Source organism: Parastagonospora nodorum (assembly GCF_000146915.1).
Source record: "Parastagonospora nodorum SN15 chromosome Unknown scaffold_12, whole genome shotgun sequence".
Lineage (NCBI taxonomy): Eukaryota > Fungi > Ascomycota > Dothideomycetes > Pleosporales > Phaeosphaeriaceae > Parastagonospora > Parastagonospora nodorum.
This window is the reverse complement of record NW_001884560.1, coordinates 33,900-54,705: the sequence shown is the minus strand read 5'-3', so window position 1 is coordinate 54,705 and position 20,806 is coordinate 33,900. Positions and strand designations below refer to the sequence as shown.

Genomic DNA, 20,806 nt, shown 5'->3' with positions numbered 1-20,806 from the left:
ATCGCTGATCCGCATGCTGATGGAGTGTGGATGAAGTCAAGATACACTTAGTTGTTTTGGTCGAATGTTCATCAAGTCATTACATTAAGAGTATGCCGCCGTACGCCTGCCCTTTTTTGCCAATCTATAAATCTAGCTTTTGTCGTTTAACATCCATGTGCAATCTTCCTCCGAAGCCTGCTTCTTCTCTCAAAGACTTTCGTAATGCGCAATGAGTTCGAAAATCTCACAGTAACGCCGTAAATCCTAGTTGCGGCCACGCATTTAGATCTTAACCTTGATGGTCCAGCGCCTACCCAAACACGCCCATCTACTAAACACAAAACTGATGGTACTCAAGCCAAGTACAGCACAGAAGAAGCCAACCATTGCTTGAGGCCCCACGGTCTGTACAAGCTCACCACTAATGGGAATGCAGACTAGCGTCGCAAGCGATGCGATGAAGTACATCGAGCCGTAATACCTGCCGAACTCCTCTGCGCGACATAGCTGTCCGACACAAGCAGGCGTTAATGCAGTCCAGCTGCCAGTGCCAAAACCGAACAAGGCGGCGAAACAATACAAGGCGGTGAGCGATGTTGTGCCGAGTGGCAGCCAGAGTGCCAGCATGAAGATGAGCGTGAAGATGATCATGATGAAGAGCATGTTGAAGCGGCCGATTTTGTCCGCGACGTATCCTGGGAGGAGGCGACCGAGGCAGGAGAGACCATTTAGTACGGCGATGAGGTAGAAGCTGGTTTCGGGAGAAAAGTTCGTGCTCAAGGTCGTGTAGGTTGGAAGGATACCTAGAGCGCCGAATAGCACGACTTCAAGGCCAAAGACACTGAGGGTGAACAGACTGAGTCGCAAGTCGGCGTATATTGATAATGATACGATGGCCTTCTTCTTCGTGGCAGTACTTGGTGGAATGCGAGCTTTCATGAGAATGTTGCCAAGGATGAAGCAGAAGAGGAACATGAAGCCGATGATGCGGAGTGACCACTTATACCCGTACGTGGGGAACGTTGTTCGCAGCATCAGTGGTATGATGAGGCCACCGCCGGATGAGCCCATCATGGCGATACCTTGCGCCAACCCTCGACGCTCTTTGAACCAGTGCGCAACGACCGCGAGACTCGTGGTAGTTAACAGAGCTGCGGAAACGCCTCCCAAAACACCGCAGCATAAGAACATCTGCCAGAACTTTTCGCATTCAGCGAGCGTGAAGATCATCACCAGCATCCCAACACTGCCAACGAAAATGATCCAGCGGGGTCCATAGCGATCGAAAAGTGGTCCAACCCAAATGCCCAATGCGAGCGACAGGTACACGAAGACGGAAGGTATCCAGCCAATGTCACGAGCTGTCATGTGTGATAGCTGATGTTGGGCCCAATAGTCTTGCAACGTGCCTATGGAAACCATGAGTCCGAAAGAAGGAAATAGCATGAGCCAAGCAGATGCGACCACAAGCCATGCGCGGAGGCCGCCCTCCGGAAAGTCGTCTTCGGCGTCAACGGTCGGTATGCTTGACTCATCATCGCTGTGGCGGCTGCTCCATTGCTTTCCCGACTTTGAAAAAGCGTATGACTGGGACTCCGGCTTCTCCTGGTGCGTTCCTTTCTCTTCACATGTGAACCTTGACCGTGTAGTCATCTTCGAAACAGTGCGTCGTATCTCGGTCCAAATCTCCTCAGGTTCGGCTTGGTGCACGTCGCTTGAGGACGGCATGTCCTGCACCTGGACAAAGGGGTTCGCGACATGATCCATTTTGCCAGCTCTTTCTTATGGAGGCACAAAGTCAAAGTTTGGAAGCGTACCAAACTTCTCCCTCAAGCTGACGCAACTTCTTATACCTACCCACATCTTCATAAGCTGGACTTTCAGTCCACTTGCGATATCGCATTGCGCACATGTCAAGAACATCGTGCACAACATGTTGAGAGTCGCATCATACACTTCAATGTTTTCACGTCTGATGCGAGCCAATCGGGTGCGCCCGTCGCGACGAGCCAAGTCGGAATTCGACGTTTAAGGCAAGTAGGAACGAGAGGTCCCACTTATACACCCAAATTAGAGCTTCGGAGCATTTGAGGTACTCCGACACCCACAGTCGAGATGTTTCCAGATGAATCGGTGACTAAAGGTGCCTGCGAAATCTGCTGGCCTTGATGAAAAACGTGGCGGCTTCGATGGGTCGCGGAAGGATCCGTGAAGACAAAGACTTTTAGCGTTGGGCACTGACGACATCGCTTGTGTGTTGGTCCTGCCTTATGACCAAACTCGCGGCTTTGATCAAAAAATTATGAAGTGCACATGCCGGCTGCGCATGTAGCTTAGAAGCTTCGGCAGTATTTGTGCTCGATTTCATCGTCTTGGGAGCATAGCTTTGAATCTTCTCTTCCTCCATGCATGCCGTTTTGACCAGTGGAACCGCGCGAGAGTGCTGGTACCACATGAACGTCACGCACGTGTCAAACGGTGAATCACTGAAAATTAGTATTGCCAGAGATCATGAAGCGGGGTAGATAGCAAGCTCAGTGTGTTCAGCAGAGGCGGACATCAGTACTATCGAGTTGGACGCCAACTCCTCAGAAGAGGAAAACGTTGGGGTACCAGCACGAAGTCGCGAGCGATTCTCTAGAAGATTCTAATTGCGTGCTTACCGTCCTCGTAGCGTAAGCATCGCAGTTCCCTATTCTTGATCTCGTTTAGGTTAGTGAGAGCAGCGACAAATTCATCATCTCCGGGGTCAGGATTGTTTGGTCGAAGTGTCAAAACACCAAACCTCTAGAACGCGACAGCCGGAGCATCAATGGCGCGAAACAACATCGACATGGCACACTCTTCGGTAACAACAAAGGTCATAAAGTATAGACGATTCTCATAGACGATTCTCGTAGCTGTCGTAACAGACTGTTTTGACGGCTCCAGGCTCGTTAAAGGCATGGATGTACGGAGCTATTCACATCCGAGACGGTGGGCATACTGGCTCGGTTGGAAATGTTGGTGAGTGCACTCGTGTTGGTGATTGTGAAGTTGATACCGTGATACCTTGCTGCTGCAGCTCATCGCAATACTGCAGATCAAGAATCTTGATGCGTGGGCGTCTGTTTTTTTTGGAAATAAACCGATATGAAAAGATCGGGGGGGTTTGAGATCACGGGCCGGCTCCTGCGGACTTCCATCTCGAGATAGAGAATTTCTTCGGATCGATGTAGAGTCGAGGTAGTATACTGAGGCATGGGAAGATGTCGTCCCAACGTGCCGAGTGGTGGCCAGACTTGCCTTATAAAAGGTCTAGTAATAGCAACGTGCCTCGACGAATCACACGATTCGAACCGTGTGCTTTCCATCCTCGTAACGTAAACAAGGAAGCGTCTTCTTGATGCTGTCATCCAAGCCGGCTAGGAATCCATTCTCGAAACCGTCGTTGTCCTCGACACCACGAATCAGTTCGATCAACCCGATTCTTTCATGGACGTCCTCGTCGGCCCCAACCCGCAACATGAGTGCTGCCACGTAGTCTCTCGATGCGACAACCGTCATGTAGAATAAGCGGCGCTCCCAGCTATCATTGAGTCTGTGTGAGCTGGGAACACCGGAAACGTCGAAACCAGTATTTGTGTCGATGTGTCTCATGTAAGCCTCTGTTGACCAACGCGACTTCTGTACGACGATGTGGATATTATTCTCATGGGGCCAATTTAGATTTGGGGCGAGGCAGAGCGGCTTCAGTTCGCCCTTCAAATCCAAGTACCCATGACGCACTTGTCCAGTACTATCTTCTGTTTTGTGCACGAGAACAACGTCTTCGATATGAGCTTTGAGGTCTGATGAGTCAAAGTGCCTCGCATTCATCACTATACTGCCGTCCAGTGATGCCCAGGACCACGATGGGGCTCGATAGGTTTCTGGCCTCGTGTAAGATGTCGGATCCTCACCGCGGTGCCATAAAAGTTGAATTTCGAGATCTCGGCGCCACATTCCTACACAGTACTCGTCGCCTAGGATGGATACCAGCCCTTGAGCAACACCAGAAATCGCAATGAGTTTGTCACTGGGGCGCGTCAGCGACGCGGTGGTGTATTTTTCGACGATAATGTTCCATATTTTGTAGCATATCGTGATGTCCTCGGGCGTGAGTGGGTGTGAAGCTGCTTTTGCAGCGTACTTGTTGTAGTCAAGAGAGCGCTTGAAATCAGCTCCTTCCAGCGCGTATTCCATAAAACCACTGGGATATTTCTCGCACGCACTGTGTACCCGACATTCCCAGAATAGCTGGTCATGAGTGAAATGAAGAATCCGCGGCGCCAAAAGTCGTTCTTGGAAGACCCAGCCTCGTTTGTTGATTATCGAGTCAGCCACACTGTCATTCCAAAGGTAGCGCTCTTGGACAGAGTAAAGCTTGGTTTTGAGAACTCCATTCGCATCACGTCGGCAAATGTGGAAGTTGACAAGGTCCAGTATAGATGTATCACGCTGCCGAAATAGACCATGTGTACCGTTTCCTGCATCCGAGGCGGATAGATTGCAGTGGGAGAATGAATATACCTTGTGCATCAAACCTGCTTCGTGAGCCCAGTCGCTAGTATCGTCTTGGAGGATGCAGAGGCTGTCGATCCATAGGTACTCGATATGCAGCACCATGCACACTGCTATAGCTTCACGGAAGGTCCTAGGCATATCCTTGACGTCAAGCGCAGTAAGGAAGCCTCCCAGGGTCGATCTGGTAAGCTGCACATATCTTTCGCCGCCCCAGCAGTGACTCAAGGTGGCATAGGGACCATTTGGGCGATCGTCGTCTGTGAGAACCAAACGGACGTCGCAAGTGTCAGCCTTTAGTCCAGTCACATGCAAGAGGCGTGTGGGATACCAAGGCTTCTCAGCTCTGGCCATCTGACACTCAGGATGTGAATGTACACAGCTAGACAGCCAGGATTTAGCTATTCTAAATGATGTGATATGCGCGGTGCTGTCTTCTGATTGTGGAACGTCGCCATGCGCAGATATGACATCGTCACGGGTAGCTAAAGTGTGTTTCAGTCTTGCTGGTTTGGACTGGCCTTGAAAACGTACTGAGATCCAGAATTACATGGAATTGTGTCCGTACCGTAAACAAGCCGTTGTGCACATGATACATGACAATGTCGATGGAGCCAGAATGTAATGGTTGAAGGCCTATGGCACTTATGAAAGTTGGAAAAGGTGCACTAGACGACGAGCCTGGTTTGTTGTCTTCTTCAGCTAATATTGTTGGAATGCTGGAGTCTTTCGGTATGAACGTGATCGACGACGGAAGCGCGCTCCAAAGCTCACGACAGATCCAACACGTATCCAGGACCGCGTTCCATAGGGATCTCCACGAGTAGTGGTGAGCAAATGCATCGGCCGTGTGGCGAAGGTCATCGACAGGACTCGGGCTAACATTGAGTTCGTTATGACGATAAATTAACGCGCCCTTGCAAGTACGACAGAGCCAGACCATCTTCTTGGGTACATTGAGTCACCGGTGATCCGAAGTTGTGTCTGTTGTAATTGTCACTGTGCAGCCAAGTGTTTGGACTGGTAAATGACGAAATCGTCCGCAAGGCTGAACGCCTTCGGCCAGATTCAGCTGCGTGCCTGTTTGTTAGCCTTGTCGGAATTGAGCGCGAGAGGGCAATCGGCTACGTAGATGTTTGTCAGCGCAAAGTAGGCACATTGACCCGAAGTGGCAGAGGACTCCGACATGAGGCTAGTGCACCCGGGGCGCGGAAACGGGCCGCTAGTGCAACCAGCATCTTTCACAATCTCGACTCCACCCATTTTCTCAACCTTAAATATGCCTCGAAGTCAGTCACCTGCAGTTGAAGAAGCGCCAAAGGCAGGCGATTCCCCAGAACGGCAGTCGCGCCACGATCGCAAACGTCATCACCACGCGCGCCGCTCGCGATCCCCTCGTCGCGATGAAGACCGCCATCGACATAAACGTCATCGCTCGCGGTCGCCAGCAGCAAAACCGGTGACGCTGCCGTACAAAGCAAAGCCGTTATCGAAGCGCCAATTTGAGGAGTACAAGCCGCTGTTTCAGTCGTATCTCGACATCCAGAAGCATATACAGCTCGACGAGCTTGACGAGAGGGAAGCAAAGGGGCGTTGGAAGAGCTTTATAAGCAGATGGTATGTCATGCTTGATACCGAGTGTGACAGAATTGGCATGCTAACATTGCAGGAATCGTGGAAATCTAGCACGGAGCTGGTACGATCCTTCCATGCTCAAGACCGCCCAAGAGACCGCGCAGTCATTCCAACAACCCACTTCACCAAAGCCAACGAAGCGCGCATCGCCAGCGTATAAGCCAAAAGAAGACGCCTCGGATCAAAGCGACGATGACTTTGGCCCAGCGCCCCCAACTGCAGGAGAACAGCGGAAAGGCCACGGCCCCACAGTGCCAGGCTTTGATGACTTGGCCTACCGCAATGAGATGCGCGACGAAGACCGCGCGCGCGACCGCTCCAACTACGTCGACGACATACGCCACGAGCGCAAGACAGACCGCAAAGCGCAGAAGGAGCAACTCGACGAGCTTGTGCCGCGCGCAGACCCTGGTTCGCGCGAACGCCAGCTGGAGAAGAAGCGCGAAGTCACCAGCACGTTGCAGTCATTCCGCGACGCCAAAGAGAGCGGCGATGTGGAGGTGCCCGAGTCGGATCTTATGGGCGACGATGGCATCGACCTGTATAAGAGGAAGAAGAAGGAAGAGGAGCGCAAGAAGAGCGAGAGGGAGATCCGGCGGGAGGAGATTAGCAGGGCGCGGGATGCGGAGAGGAATGAGCGCTTGGCTGAGAGGAGGGAGAAGGAGGGCAAGACGATGGAGTTTTTGAGGCAGATTGCGAAGGAGAGATTTGGTTAAGCGTGTGAGAAGTCGATGACATAGTATTAGTCCGATATTGCAAGATCCATCCGTCTTGAAGTCCTGCAAAAATATATCCCAGCATAAGCGCCTGTATATGCTCCATAACGCCATGCTCCCAAATTCCAATCCCTACTCATCATCCAATATGCTACTCGCCAACCCCCCAAAGAACGGCACCTCGTACCTCTCCAACATTCCCGCATCCACATATGCCTTCCAGCTCAACCACGCAATCCCCCCAACATCCCCGACAAACAGCACCCAACTGATCCAACTACTCCAGCTGAAAATCACATGTATGACAAACACAAAACTAAACAGCAAACTGCTCTGCCACGCGTGGAACCGCACATAGTCGCTCTGATGCTCCATGACCAGCAGAAACACCCCGCCGCACGGCGGCAGCATCAGGTACGCGAACATGGCTTCGTAGTCGAGCCGCCAGCCCAGCGACGTCGTGAACATGTCGACGTCGGAGCGCGAGCGGCCGAAGCCTGTGGTGGGTTGTGGGGCGGTCCATGCGACACGCTCTACATCTGGCTCGTCGTCGTCATCGTTCCCCGCGCCGAAGTAGTCGTGTTGTTCGTATGTGCGACTCGGTGGACTTGTGATTGCGCGCGTGCGGTCGATGGATGCGCGGGGGGAGTGTATGCGCGGCGATGTGAGTGGTGGGGAGAGCGCGCGTTGGGTTTCGGGTATGTCTTGGTAGGGCGCGAAGTTTGCCATTGTGTTGGCGTGGTTGTGGTGGTGGTGGTGCTGTGTGGAGGTGATTGCGGCGGCGGCGGTGGTGAACATGACGCTGCGGTAGGGCTGAGGGACGGGGAAAGTCTAGCCGGGCGGTGACGCGGTGGGGCAGGGGTCTGCGCACGTGAGGACGGACTTGGGGACGGCGACTAAAAGCTACTGCGGAGGGAATCCAGGAACGGCGAGATTGTGCGACGGGGTCTTGTTTGAAGCCCGGAGGCTGTGTGTGGCTATTTTCCTGGTTCATCACGCGCGCAAAATGCCCAAGAATTTTTCATGCAGACGAGTGGCGTGAAGACTTTGGATACGAGGCGTCACACGTCGTCACAAGCTCCAACATTCTATCACGCTTCTTGTCAACATGCATCGCTCCACCTCACCTCACAGCTGGAGCTGCATTCGGAAGCAGGAACAGTGGAGACACGTATATAAGTGAAGCTTTGTTGGCACATCACACCGCCTAGTCTGCATCTACAACTGACACGACGCAAACTCCTAATAACGCAAACCTCCCACAACCATATACTTCTGGGAATCCCCCATCTTCAGCTTGGCCAGAAACGTGCAACCATGTGTATCGCCATCGTCACAACCGAACATCCAGACTACCCGTTCATTCTGTTGAACAACCGAGACGTATGTCTTCCTCAAAAAACATTGGTTTTCAAAACTAAAACTTAGCCCAGGAATATCTTCACCGCCCAACCGCCGAAGCAACATGGTGGCCGGAGCCCGACTCTCAAGTGCTAGGCGGCTATGACTTACACCGCCCAGTCCACGGCACATGGCTAGGCGTGACTCGACAAGGCCGCGTCGCCGTCCTCACCAACTACCGCGAAGAAGATGAAAGTATCGTGCAAGGCGCACGAAGTCGTGGTTTGATTCCGAATGCATGGCTGAAGACTGATCCGAAAGAGGGGGAAAGCGCCGAGGACTTTGCGAAGCGCATGATCGAGGAAGATGGCGTGAAAGGTGTGGGCGGCTTCTCCTTATGCTACGGCTTCATGCAAGATGTTGTGAGAGGGAAAGGAGGGCTGGCTATCATCAGTAATCGCACGCCAGATGTGAAGGACGTGATCCATCTTCCCGACAGCACATCCCCATCAACCCACGCCCTCAGCAACGCCGCCTACGCAGATCGCACATGGCCGAAAGTCATCAACGGCGAGACCTGGACGTCCGCCGCCATCGAAGACTCCGTCGCTGCTAAAGAAACCCGCTCGCAACTCGTCCAGCGCCTCCTCAAGGTCCTCACTACCGATACCATGCCGCGCCAGAAGGAGAACGAGGACTGGGATATGTATCTCAACCAGCTGCGACACAGTATATTTATCCCATCGATTGGCCGCGATCATCTGGAGGAGCATAAGATGCCGAAACATGAGGTGGGAGATGTGGTCAAGCAGAAAGCAGTCGATGCGACAAGTGGGTGTTATGGGACGCAGAAGAATATTGTGATTTTGGTTGATAAGCAGGGCAAGGTGTATTACTTGGAGCGGACGCTGTTCGATGGCGATGCGAAGGCGATCCCAGTGGGGCAGGGCGATCGGGAGTTTGAGTTTGGGATTGACGGGTGGTGAGGATACGCGAGGGTACACGCATGAGCAGCAAACATTACGATCTGTCAGCGTCTCCGGTTCACCTCGCCACGCGTTCTACAACAGCCTCCCCGTGGTCACAGTCGAACTATTCTTTCAACGCGATTTCGGCAATCTGCTGCGCAAACCCTCTCTCACTCAGAGTCCTCCCATCGCGCTACGTAATGTTCCGCCGATACGCAATCTCAACAGTCCACAAGAACCTTTTTTTTCTCCCATATCTACCAACAGCCGCAGTCACATCTATTAATCCACTTCCTCAACTCGCACTGCGCAGAAAGCACCACACGATCGAAGTGGTAACGACACCACATTCCCACCATGTGCATCGTCTACTTCGCCTCCCAGACGACCTGCGCGCACCACCACTTCATCGGCGCCTACAACTGCACCCTCAACTGCCCCACCTCGACGCGCCACACATTCTACCTCCGCGGCCACGAATACGACTGCCAGACATGCGCCTTCCTCCAGGACGATCAGATGGATCCAGACATCGTGCCAGTGGCGTACTACGCACCCTTGTTCGACGCCGATAAACTCGCCGCAGATGAAGCGGAGCGTGAGAAAGAAGACACTGCCGTGGCGGAAGAACATGCCAGTGAGAAGGAGGACGATGCAGGAGCAAAACCCTACAAAGCCCTCAGCGATCCAGACAGCGAGACGAGTGAGTGGCGCCAGGACGACGACTTGGAATTCGAGTTTGAATCGGGGAAAGGCAAGGAGTGGGCGGCGCCGGGGAATAAAATGCATCCTCCTCCGCCGACGCCGTCGACGCCTAGAACCAAGGCGCATAGGCATCTTGTGCGGGAGCAGTTGGAGAAGTTGAAGCCGAGGGGGGCGTTGGTGCAGGCGTATCGGGGAGAGGGGATGCCGGTTTTGGGGAGGGGAAGGGGTGGAGGTGGAGGTGAACGGGGGAGGATTAGGGGGGCGCGGAGGAAGTGAGTGTGAAAGAAGAAGATGGAAGGGGGAAGATGTATCAGAAGGGTTGGAAAGGAATGTGGATTTGGACTTTTGACATGGAAATGAGTGCAGGAGATAACGACAATAGCTGCTTGAACCTTTTGGTCTATCAATAGTGCGTACTCAAGATGCTCGGTCCATTATTCGAAGAATGCAACGTCATGCAGCCACTGAACAGTTCTCAGCTGCTCGACTCAGGGTTATCAAGGGTAATTCCAACGAAGTGAGGCAGTCATGTGCAAAGTGAAGTTCATGGCGCACGTGCTCGGTCTTGGCGTGAATGGCTGAGTGACGTCTTCGCGGTCGGTTCGGGCAATCTATTGACAAACTCCGTGCACTTGCCGCGGCTGCGCAGCGACCAAGCTACGACCTTGTTGCGCTCTTCTTGCAAGGTCGTGAGCAAACTTAACGCTCGTGTTTGAGTTTGTGAGCTCCGGACTTGTTGACGACTTCTCACCTCTGCTCTTCCTCATTCCGCCGCCACTGTTCCTACCGCCCATCGTAGCCTCCGTCGTACAGCATGGCGTCGCTTCCGCCCCAACGCCCCGCGGAGCAGCGCAGAGCATCGCCGCACGAAGAAACGTCGTCCTCGCAGCAAGAGCACCTGGCGCGCACAAACAGTTTCTCCGCACAGTCAGTCGACTCGCAGACACTGTTGCTCAACTCGCCGCCTAGAGAGACGGCCAAGCCCGCCGTAGAAGAGCAGGAAGAAGCTCCAAAGTTGACCAACACACCGCAAGAAGAGGAGGACGAGCCGCGAAAGTGCTGGATCTGCTTCAACGACGAGACCGAGGATGACGAGACAAGTTCCGAGTGGCGGTCACCGTGCACGTGCTCACTCGTGGCCCACGAGAAGTGCTTGCTGGACTGGATAGCGGACATGGAGGCGCCAAACAACCGGAGACGGGCAGGCACGCGTGCGTCCAAGATACAGTGTCCGCAGTGCAAGTCAGAGATTAAAATTGCGCGGCCGAGGAGCTTCGTTGTCGACGCGGTGCGGCTTGGAGAACGCTTGACGGGCACGCTGCTCCTCCCGGGCTTTGCGATTGTCACGGGCACGGCGCTGTACTCCACCATGACGCTTGCGGGCACGCATACGATATATCAGATCTTTGGCACGCAGGATGCGCTGCAGATACTGGCGCCGCTGTACGAGAAGCCGGATATGAGGATAACATCGCCGTTATTGCGAATGCTGATGCACCTTGCACAGCATTGGCGCTTGGATCTTGGACTGCCGCTCATACCTACGGTGCTTGTAGCTAGCCGGACGACGTTCGCTGACTCATTCCTGCCGTTTTTGCCGCTCATCTTCTTCGCTAGCTCGGGGCAGCCCGGAGACGAGCTGATGCAGCTGCAGTGGCCACCGAGCGCCGCCTTCTCCTTCGCTGCCCTACCGTATCTACGAGGCTTCTACAACGCATTCTACGACCGCGTGTGTCTGCCTAAGGAGCAACAGTGGTTGAAGGAGATTCAGCCTCGCGCGGGTACTGAAGATGCGGCCGATGCTCAACTAGCAGACGACCACGACCATGATCACGACCATCACGACCACGACCATGAAGAAGTCAACGAGGTAGAAATCGAAGTCGACTTTGACATCTTCGGCGACTGGAATGGAGGAGGTGGAGCGGATCATCACGACCACGACCACGCACACGTGCAAGCACCCGACCGACCAATCGACGCACCACCCCTAGACGACGACGAAATGCCCGCACTAATCGAAGTCGCCGCCGCGCCAGCTCCCAACGTCCCCCTCCAACCCGCCCAACCCCGCCGCCAACGCGTCCGCCGCGAACGCAACATCGCCTTCTCCACCACCTCCCTCGCCGACACCATTCTCGGCGCCCTCATCTTCCCCAGCATCGCCGCCGCCATGGGCGAACTCCTGCGCCACACTCTTCCCTCATCCTGGGTGAATACACCGTCAAGCGCACCGTCTTTGTCGTGGCTTGGTGGCTGGATAACCACAGGTGGAAAGGTTGGTGAGAAGGGTAGGCCAACGGGCTTTTTGCAGACGCGCTGGGGAAGGAGTCTTGTTGGCGGCTGTCTGTTTGTGGGATTGAAGGATGCGGTATTGCTGTATGTTCGGTGGAAGATGGCGCAGAATCATCGAAGGAGGAGGATTCTGGACTCTGAGGATAGGGGGAAGAGGGTTGGGAGGGGGTCATGAGGAATGCATGATTGATGGGTAGGATGATTACATATGCTCTACTCAATTCAATTAAGATGCTGGCTTCCATAATCTGGCCTAGCTCCGATTTCGCGTCTTACTTCAGCCTTGCGCTCCTTCCCTTGAAGTTGAACGCACAGACCAACATGCTAGCTGGCAGCTGCGCCTGCTGCATCATCGAAACTCTGCTTTCCTTCCTCAACATTTATGTCCACATTTACGTCTGCGAGATCCGCAACTTTTGATGCAAGCTGATTCATCTCATCTCATAACCGAGTCGCAAATTTCTCCAAATTTCTCTGTCCGAAAAATCCAGCCCTGCATTCATTGCAAAAGCTGCGCTTGCTTCACTGTCGTCATTTCGCTTTCCCTTAGCAATCACTACTACACCCATGTTCGCTATCGGAATTCCGGTGGAAACTGCTGATTGATGTATTCGCGACCGACGAATCAATCCAACCGTTTTGCCTCGTTGGTGTAGACTTCTTGGTCACTTTAGGCAGCCGTTCAGCCCTTGCACCTATGAACTTCCCAGGCCTGGCGGTGACGTGACAAGTTCCTTGCATTATAGGCCTTCCGCCATCCAATTCGCATCTCCGGTCTGCACTGTCCCGCGCCGGACGTGGACAACATCTTGCACAATCCCACTTCGAACGCCCTCTACATTCCAAACTGTACACAAGGCGGCCCCGGAGCTTTATGCCAACATCATGAGTGCATCTGAGCCTAATTCCGTGCCTGAAGCGCAAGCCTTTGCGTATCAATCTCTCGACCTCGCACAACGCTCGATCCGGCTGATACGAATCCTTCCGACAAGATCAAGAGAAGGGCATATTCAGTGCGAGATGCGAAATGCCACTATTGAACACGAGTACAAGTGTTTGTCGTATGTCTGGGGCCCGCTCAGTAACAATTGGATCACAATCGACGGACAGTTGCATTCAGTTCGGGACAATCTCCTCGCGTTCTTAGAAGTTGCACAGCAGAATTCCATATCATCATGGCTGTGGATAGACGCCATCTGCATCGATCAAATCAACAATGCAGAACGCACACACCAGGTTCAGCAGATGAGCCACATATTCTCAAGAGCGATTGAGGTCATCGCATGGCTCGGCACCGACAAGTCTGTCGCAAAATTTCTTCGCTATTCCTCTCACGAGAGGATCAGGGGCCACTTGGTGCAAGCTTTTGTGGACTGTGACTACTGGAAGCGTGCGTGGGTAACCCAAGAGTTATTCCTTGCGCTTCGAGTGACACTCTTGGCCGGCGGAATCGAAACTCCGCTGGAATTTCTTCCACGCAACGTCAGAACCCCTAGGGGAATCCGTTTGCCGGTTTTTCCTAACTGCTTTACGGGCTCTATGTGGCGCAATGCACCAGACCAACCCACGGTATCAGAATGGCGCTCGCTGCGAGGAAAAAATCTGGTTCAAATTGTTCTGCTGCTGACGGAAAAGTGCTGCGCCTTGCCGCAGGACCGTGTCTACTCTGTGTTGGGCATATGTGGCCAGGGTTCAGATATGATTGTCGACTATGACAGAACCGACGAAGAGCTAGCCCTCGCTGTTCTCTTATCATGTAAGAGATCGTTCTGCTTGTGTGCTCTTTTTGGCATCTCCTTAGCGCTCGACGTGGGCGCCCGGGACACCTTGTTCACCTGCTCTTATGCGAGCAACATCTGGACGCAGCAGCATTTCGATGTTTCCATATCCCTCGCAAGTCCGTCTAGTCGCTTTTCCGAACGTAAACTACTCCGAGAACTCCTGTTAAAGCGTACTGGGCGCGTTACAACCACTGAGTTTTCCGGCGTATGTTGTGAAGATTGGAGCATGAATCTTCATGCACATTGCCCTCCGTTTGCGGATAAAGAAGAGCGATGCAATCTCATAGTCTCTATACCACCAAAGTTTCTGTGTAATGTTTTGCAAGAGCATATCATTCTTGTCACACACGACGGTGGCATCAATGGTCATTGTTATTTTCGCAGTGGCTCCAGATCACCACGCTTCGTGTCGTCAAGCGACATCTTCTTATCAACAAACTTAGTCAAGGAGCACCTACAATATGACCAAGTGGGTGGTACACTCAGGATGTCTCTGGCATTGATGTTCTGGCTCGGGAATTTACACAAGGCAGCCACAGGTCAAGACTTTCAACAGTTTGGTATCTGCGATGCCGTGAGACTCGAGCAATCGAAATTGCGGCTTTATAATTAGCATTTCGAGTCTATCAAAACGATTCCAACGATTTCACAAACAGAAGATACACCAAAGCTTTAAGCAGTGCTATGACTACTTTCTATACTCCAACCTCGCCTGCTGTACCGCAGGAGCACTGCGCCGCCATTTCTATTCCTAGATGGAGCTTTACACGCACTCCGAGCACCCAAGTACCTCAAACACTGCACTACGTATTCTACTACTTCTCAACATGGCCAAGTGACCTTTTCAGACGCACGTGTACGGTGCGAGAAGGTACTAGGGAAGAGTCCCGCATAATTTCATGACTCCCAGTCATGACGCAGTCGTTTGGAGGTACAAGGTTACAAAAAGGCTGGACTGCGTTCTGGTGCTACTCGCAGTAATTGTGCGCGTTCGAGCGAATCTTAATCACTTGCTGCGCTTGCATCAAAAGTTTTTGTTGCATCGAATTAGACGCGTTAGACAGACATGCGGCATTCTCGTCTAGTTGCCGGTAGAGTCGAACAGCTAGCTTAGGACTTCAATTACTCTTAGCTGCTGCCAAGTGAAGACTGTGCGTGGTTTAGCAGCGACAGAAATATGCTGTCTTTAGGGGCTCTGTTTAATCTTAAAGTAATTAATGGCTTATATAGTTAGACTACAACGTGAACGAAAAGACGTTGCATGTCGGATGTTAGAACGAGATACTGAGGCGCTTATCATTGGCGAAGATCAAAATCGCAGTCGAAGGTCCCCTTGCTTGGAGTAAATCAAGGACGGCAGCACGTGACGGGCATGACTTCATAACGCTGCAGCGTACGTGCGAGGACTCTGTTTGTTCTTCTCCACCCGCAGATCGCGTAAGAATGTCGCCGTTTGATTCGCCGGGATTGTGCCGTGATACATCGGAGCCAAGCTTCTTGGTCTTCCCCACGCTCTTGGCGTGTTTCCGTTCCTGCAGGGGGTTGTTTGGAGGCTATTGAACTCCGAGAGTACGCGTTGCGAGACGCACTGCATGGTGGTACGCATCCTGGGTGGATACGAAGCCCAGAACGATGAAGGGGACAAGAGTTGAAGTCAGGGTACATCGCGGCAATTGCACTTCATTTATTCCTCCTAAATCTAGTCTATATAACCCACAGCCGGCCGAGCTGAAACTTCCCTTCGAGAGAATGCTGTACAATGATGCGTAGATTGCAGACCTTATACACCGCAAACGGTCTCCTGTGTCAAGCAGTCAGCAACGCACCCTACACTGCTTGTGCAGCAAGCTACTTGAACACAAAAGGGAATGTTTACTTACTCCCTGTGATTGGTTCGTCAGCAACGGAGTATGTACAATGTGACCAGCGCATGCTTTCTAGATTCAGCATGGGAAAACTTACTGTGCCGTCGACCTATAATTTCCAAGTTAGCATAGAATCGGAAGAACGATTGTATTCAATATAAAGAGAGGAAATACGTACGCAAGAGGTACACAAATCAAGACCGATGGGGACACACCGAGTCGACCCGTCGACCGCGCACGTAACGCAGTTATTCCCGTCTTGCTGATTATTCCATCTACATCAGCGTTTGTAACAGCGGGCGATTTCGGTGAAGCATCTTACGCGCTTGGCTAGTTCTGAATCGACTGTGACTGTTGGGGCGGCTGCTGCGAGCCCGAAGAGCATGGCGCTGACAAGGGAGAAGAACTTCATGGTAAAGATGAGTCGCTAGTAAATAAAAAAGTGGGCGAATTGAAAGAGTATACTATTTCAGGGAAGATGATGTTTGTTGTAAAAATGGTCAAGTTATCGAAGGGAAGGGAAGAAGCGTTTATATATAATGTCCTTCGAATTACAAGTGTGGACCAGGTTCCCGCTAATTCACCGCGCATTGCGCCGCGCCGCGCATTGCGCGGCTACTAAGACCGAGTGTATGTATGCTACAAGCTATGACGACTTGGAATTCTCCGCGCATCATGCGTCGCCGCATATCACGCGTGGTTATATGTATTGACGTTCAACCCTTCACCACACACAGCCCCCACGCTGCATGGTATCGATGAAGTGAGCTTGGTGCCTCCACCGTTACCATAATCGCTCGTCCCGTGTCAATTCTTCAAAATCCCATCGTACCACCAAGCCCTGGCCAAATTTATCATCGTCCCAGCGCTCTTTCAGTGCTTCTCCATGCTGCTCGCGGCCAATTTGCTGGAACATGCCGTGTAGTTCTGTATCAGGCCGCCACTCCCCAACGTTCCATTGTATTTGGCGACATTCGCTGATACGGAGAGGATTCTGGTCAACGACGCCCAGTTCTCCTGGCGCGCAGTACTGCAGGCCCCACGCCATCTCACCTTTGACCCAGGAGGAGGGTAGATTGTAATAGTCAAACGCCGAGTCATCGTCATCGCTGTAGCAGTCTGTGTCCAGATCGAGTGGTGTCCATAAAACAGCGTGCCGCAGTTTTGGCATGTTTGTTAAGGCCTTCGCGAAACTCGCTAGAAACGGTCGCAGGATTTGCTCGTTTGGTGATATCCTGAATAGGTACTTCCCCCATGACTCGAAAGATCTGCCACGTTCGTCGTCATCGCAGTCATGAAGGTAGTCGTCGGGATATAAGGCATCGACAATGTCATAGCCATGGAGGTCGCGACCTTCGCCTCGCGGGCCCTCAAAATACCAGTTCCCAGAAGGGGTGACCATATAAAATTTTATGCGTAGTTCTTCAAGGTTTGGCCATATTGGGACTGAGCCGTCCTCTAAAACGAACATACTTGAATCAATTTGCGCGCTCAACGTCAGATGCCGAAGATTGCGTGAAAGTATTCGCAGGCTGTTGCTAAACGGGTCCGTAGTGGCTGGCGTAACGAAATCTGGCTGCGCTTTGTAGTGATGGAGATTCCCCTCCGTGCTGTAGGAACCAGGGAAGAAGTCCAAGTGCACGGATCGCAGTGATTCGGGCAGGGTCAAAGACTCAATTGCCTCAAGAAGTCCATGCCTCGTGTCTCTCCGTAGATTATCAAACTCCCACACGAACGATTTAGCAGGCTCGTGAACGTAAAGCGGTGTAGACTCGTCAGCGCCAATATAGCAGACTGCACTCTCAACATTGGGCAGATGGGCAATTAGGTCGGTGATGATCCGATAGTCCAGCTTTATGAAAGACTCTTCATCGGGATCCCTGATTCGAAGAGCACGAACTGACAGGAGACCAGGCAGCTTTTCGGGATCCAGTAGCTTTGTTCGCCATTTCGCGTGGTCTGCACAAATGCAATAATTTTGACTGTCACGTTTTGAAAATGCATCAGGAACGCAAATGACCAACTCATAAGCGCCGTGGCCTTCTTCGCAGGCACGCTCCTCCAAAGTTTTGAGCGTCTCGAACAGATCTCGGATCTGCGCAGTGAAAATGATGTCTCGCTCTCGTTGTTCTTCTGGATCCACGTCATTGCACCAAGAGTCGACATCTGGCTCCTTGGGATCTGGGGTCCAGAGGTCAAATTTGATTCGTTCAATGTAGTGGTGTAGAAAGCCACTGTAACGCTTGAGAATGGCCTGTTTGTCTCGCTCCTGGTATTCGACAATTTCCCGGGGGTATTTCCGCGCACAGTCTTTGGCGGCTTTGCGGAATTCGCGTGATAGTAGTGAGACCGTGTATAAATCATCGACTGTCAGATAGCGGCAAATTTGATCGGCTAGCTCTTGAGGGAGTTGCTCCATCGCTTGCGAAGGTGAAGGTAAATATTGGACGTGTGTAGAATGCTGGCAGTTTCAGGTGTGGCGTTTATGTCAAATTTAGGTGTGTCCATCTTATACCACAACTATAGGGGTGGGGATGGTGGGTCACCAGGAAGCGGTGTATTGCGGCACGGATCGTTGCCTTGGTAGCGCGTTCAGCAGCGGCTCTGCTGCGGGGTATTTCCTTGCACTTCCTGTGGGTCTCTTCTCGAGCAGAACAGACACGCAATTCGTGCACATTATTGCAAGCCATGCGCATCGCATCATCGAACGTCTTGCTTCCTCATCGTCACTTATGATTCTGAACTCAGACTTTCATCTGCACACTCATTTCTTCCACTTGAATTTACAAAAAACCTCATTATTAGGCTAAGCATGAGTAAGTCAGAAGCCATGCTGTTCCAGCAGATTGGACCCGAGTTGAATGGAGATGTATTAAGGGAGCGGTGGGACTAAAATGACTCCGATTGATGAGTAAAGGACAGGGTTGTCGATCGGTATGATACTGACTTAGGGATGATAGAGGAGAGGTATCACAGGTAGACATATCCGCGATCAACTAGTTACAGTTTGCTCGTTCTGTTAGTAGTCGTTTCCTGCACTGGGGGGGCTAAACGATTACAATGATAAACTCCGCCGCGCTGCACGATGGAAGAGACAGTCGGTGACCAATATTCACTTGAAGGGGCACGATCCGAGTATGTCCCATACGGCATGACCGTTAGAACACGTTAGCTGTGGCCCGGGGAAATAGGGGTCAAGGCACATTATCACGCGCTTTGGTGAGGGCGTTTTTTCGCAGAATTCATTATATTGCGGAATTCAATGCATACTTGGTACTCAGGTCATGGCAGGAACTTGCTCCAAATGAGCGCAGTATCAGCGGAGGGTTAGGTTACCTCTCCTCATCAAGTAAGCTGTCTTTCCAACATTGATTGTTGGGTGACTGCACTTAGCATCCTTTTGATCACTAGCGCAAGCCTTGGAATCAATGACGTGATGACTGTCACATAGCAGACTACTCAGAGTCCACTGATGCGAGGTCGTATTTCTCTATGCCTCTGTTAGCACGCAGAAGTAGACTTGAGGTGGATAGACATACGCGGCTCAGCATCGCGGCGCGCAGCATCTACAGATGCGAGATCATATTTCTCTATGCCTGTTAACACGCAGAAGTATCATCAAGTTGAATACCCCTACGAGGATCAGCGTTCCTGGGCTGTGAAGGAGCAGCAAGAGCAAAAGTTACAGCAAAGCTGGCGATAAGCAGAGCAGTCTTCATAGTTGGTGACTTTTTAAAGAATCAAAGGAGGTGATTGTGAGCCGAAAACGTTGGGGAAAGTTGGGGTGAGGAAGGATTTGGATGAAGACGCAGAGCTTTATAGAGACAAAAAGCTTGGACCAGCGATTCCGTCTGAGAAAAACATCCCGTAGCCATTGTATGCTCTACATGTAAGGTTACACGTAATAGTTCCTCAATATCACGAATGACGCAACTAAATCTGACGCAAAACGAAACCCCGCAGCTTGGAGCCTGTCGCTGCAGTCGATATGTTCCAGATACCTTGCTTGGAGTCGTCTATAATCGAATCGCCCCGGCGATGGCTTCCACAATACCGCCGCGATCTTCAAACACATTGTATAAAATGACCGGTAGTGACGTTGCAGTGAAGCGAGCGATGCGAATATGCCGGAAGGACTGGATATTATGCTGACATTCTACTAACTATATATGGCTTTGAAATAGGTATGAAGCAGAAAAGAGGCTAGGTGTGATACCTGGTGGAGCAGTATAGATGTGTAATTCTGAGACAGGGTACGAGAAAAGCACCGTACTATGTGGAACCATCACAGACGGGCAAAAGATGGGGGCTTCAACTTCCTCTGTTTCGTGAAACTCCATTGTACATTCGGGCCTTATCCGGATAGCCCAATAGTATGACTACGGAAAGCTTTGCGACCCGCACTCGTTCCGTCTTACGCCCGTGGAACTGGGGTTAGATAGTTCAGCTCGCTTATTTCCGCAGTGTTTTCTCGTGCAAAAGCTAAAGCTGAGGATTTTGTCTAATCCGATGTTGTGAGAACCGTTCGAATAGCTCTTGTATGAAAGAAGCACTCTCAATCTATTCATAAGGAAGGGGTGGAGGTGAGCTAGCGTATTGAGCGTGCAAGAGCTAGATCCGGAGTTTTTAGAAGATCAGATCAGACGAAATCTCCGGCATTAGCTCTTGCACGCAAAGCACACTAGCACTCCGTTCATAGGCGGGGAACGTACAGTACCTTGAAACTCAGAAATATCTCACGCCATCCGGAAGCTGGTGAATATCTAGCCGCGTGACCAGCGAAATACCGTATGATTTGGGTTCAAAAGGGCCGAACGCTTTTAGGGATCGGGCATTGCGCCGAATAACTTTAGATAATACTCGTTTAGCACCTGATTTGCTGAAACTACTGGCGGTGTTCTTTTCTTATCGCTTGCAGAAGCTCTGTGGGAGGAGGAGCAACCCGTAAAGGTGCCTCTGGGCTAGTGAACCTCCCG

General features: G+C 51.9%; 10 protein-coding genes across 10 annotated transcripts; 5 read left to right on the top strand and 5 right to left on the bottom strand.

Moving 5' to 3' along the window:
- Window positions 1-264: 264 nt before the first annotated feature.
- Window positions 265-1,749, bottom strand: SNOG_07894 (hypothetical protein; the record flags this gene model as incomplete). Its single annotated transcript, XM_001798168.1, has 1 exon — window positions 265-1,749. One exon carries the CDS (start codon window positions 1,747-1,749, stop codon window positions 265-267), a length of 1,485 nt encoding a protein of 494 aa, XP_001798220.1.
- A 1,557-nt stretch (window positions 1,750-3,306) lies between these two features.
- Window positions 3,307-4,206, bottom strand: SNOG_07893 (hypothetical protein; the record flags this gene model as incomplete). Its single annotated transcript, XM_001798167.1, has 1 exon — window positions 3,307-4,206. The coding sequence occupies one exon, from the start codon at window positions 4,204-4,206 to the stop codon at window positions 3,307-3,309; it is 900 nt and encodes a 299-aa protein (XP_001798219.1).
- A 2,027-nt stretch (window positions 4,207-6,233) lies between these two features.
- Window positions 6,234-6,875, top strand: SNOG_07892 (hypothetical protein; the record flags this gene model as incomplete). The annotated part of the gene is made up of 1 exon (XM_001798166.1): window positions 6,234-6,875. The coding sequence occupies one exon, from the start codon at window positions 6,234-6,236 to the stop codon at window positions 6,873-6,875; it is 642 nt and encodes a 213-aa protein (XP_001798218.1).
- A 316-nt stretch (window positions 6,876-7,191) lies between these two features.
- On the bottom strand, window positions 7,192-7,673 carry SNOG_07891 (hypothetical protein; the record flags this gene model as incomplete). The annotated part of the gene is made up of 2 exons (XM_001798165.1): window positions 7,192-7,203; window positions 7,230-7,673. The coding sequence occupies 2 exons, from the start codon at window positions 7,671-7,673 to the stop codon at window positions 7,192-7,194; spliced, it is 456 nt and encodes a 151-aa protein (XP_001798217.1).
- A 519-nt stretch (window positions 7,674-8,192) lies between these two features.
- On the top strand, window positions 8,193-10,165 carry SNOG_07890 (hypothetical protein; the record flags this gene model as incomplete). Its single annotated transcript, XM_001798164.1, has 3 exons — window positions 8,193-8,258; window positions 8,309-9,154; window positions 9,569-10,165. The coding sequence occupies 3 exons, from the start codon at window positions 8,193-8,195 to the stop codon at window positions 10,163-10,165; spliced, it is 1,509 nt and encodes a 502-aa protein (XP_001798216.1).
- Window positions 10,166-10,703: 538 nt separating this feature from the next.
- On the top strand, window positions 10,704-12,359 carry SNOG_07888 (hypothetical protein; the record flags this gene model as incomplete). The annotated part of the gene is made up of 1 exon (XM_001798163.1): window positions 10,704-12,359. One exon carries the CDS (start codon window positions 10,704-10,706, stop codon window positions 12,357-12,359), a length of 1,656 nt encoding a protein of 551 aa, XP_001798215.1.
- Window positions 12,360-13,069: 710 nt separating this feature from the next.
- On the top strand, window positions 13,070-14,578 carry SNOG_07887 (hypothetical protein; the record flags this gene model as incomplete). Its single annotated transcript, XM_001798162.1, has 1 exon — window positions 13,070-14,578. One exon carries the CDS (start codon window positions 13,070-13,072, stop codon window positions 14,576-14,578), a length of 1,509 nt encoding a protein of 502 aa, XP_001798214.1.
- A 1,091-nt stretch (window positions 14,579-15,669) lies between these two features.
- SNOG_07886 (hypothetical protein) lies at window positions 15,670-16,242 on the bottom strand (the record flags this gene model as incomplete). Its single annotated transcript, XM_001798161.1, has 3 exons — window positions 15,670-15,717; window positions 15,928-15,939; window positions 16,153-16,242. 3 exons carry the CDS (start codon window positions 16,240-16,242, stop codon window positions 15,670-15,672), a joined length of 150 nt encoding a protein of 49 aa, XP_001798213.1.
- Window positions 16,243-16,614: 372 nt separating this feature from the next.
- Window positions 16,615-18,249, bottom strand: SNOG_07885 (hypothetical protein; the record flags this gene model as incomplete). Its single annotated transcript, XM_001798160.1, has 1 exon — window positions 16,615-18,249. One exon carries the CDS (start codon window positions 18,247-18,249, stop codon window positions 16,615-16,617), a length of 1,635 nt encoding a protein of 544 aa, XP_001798212.1.
- A 666-nt stretch (window positions 18,250-18,915) lies between these two features.
- Window positions 18,916-19,533, top strand: SNOG_07884 (hypothetical protein; the record flags this gene model as incomplete). Its single annotated transcript, XM_001798159.1, has 3 exons — window positions 18,916-18,965; window positions 19,112-19,179; window positions 19,364-19,533. The coding sequence occupies 3 exons, from the start codon at window positions 18,916-18,918 to the stop codon at window positions 19,531-19,533; spliced, it is 288 nt and encodes a 95-aa protein (XP_001798211.1).
- Between the last annotated feature and the right edge of the window lie 1,273 nt (window positions 19,534-20,806).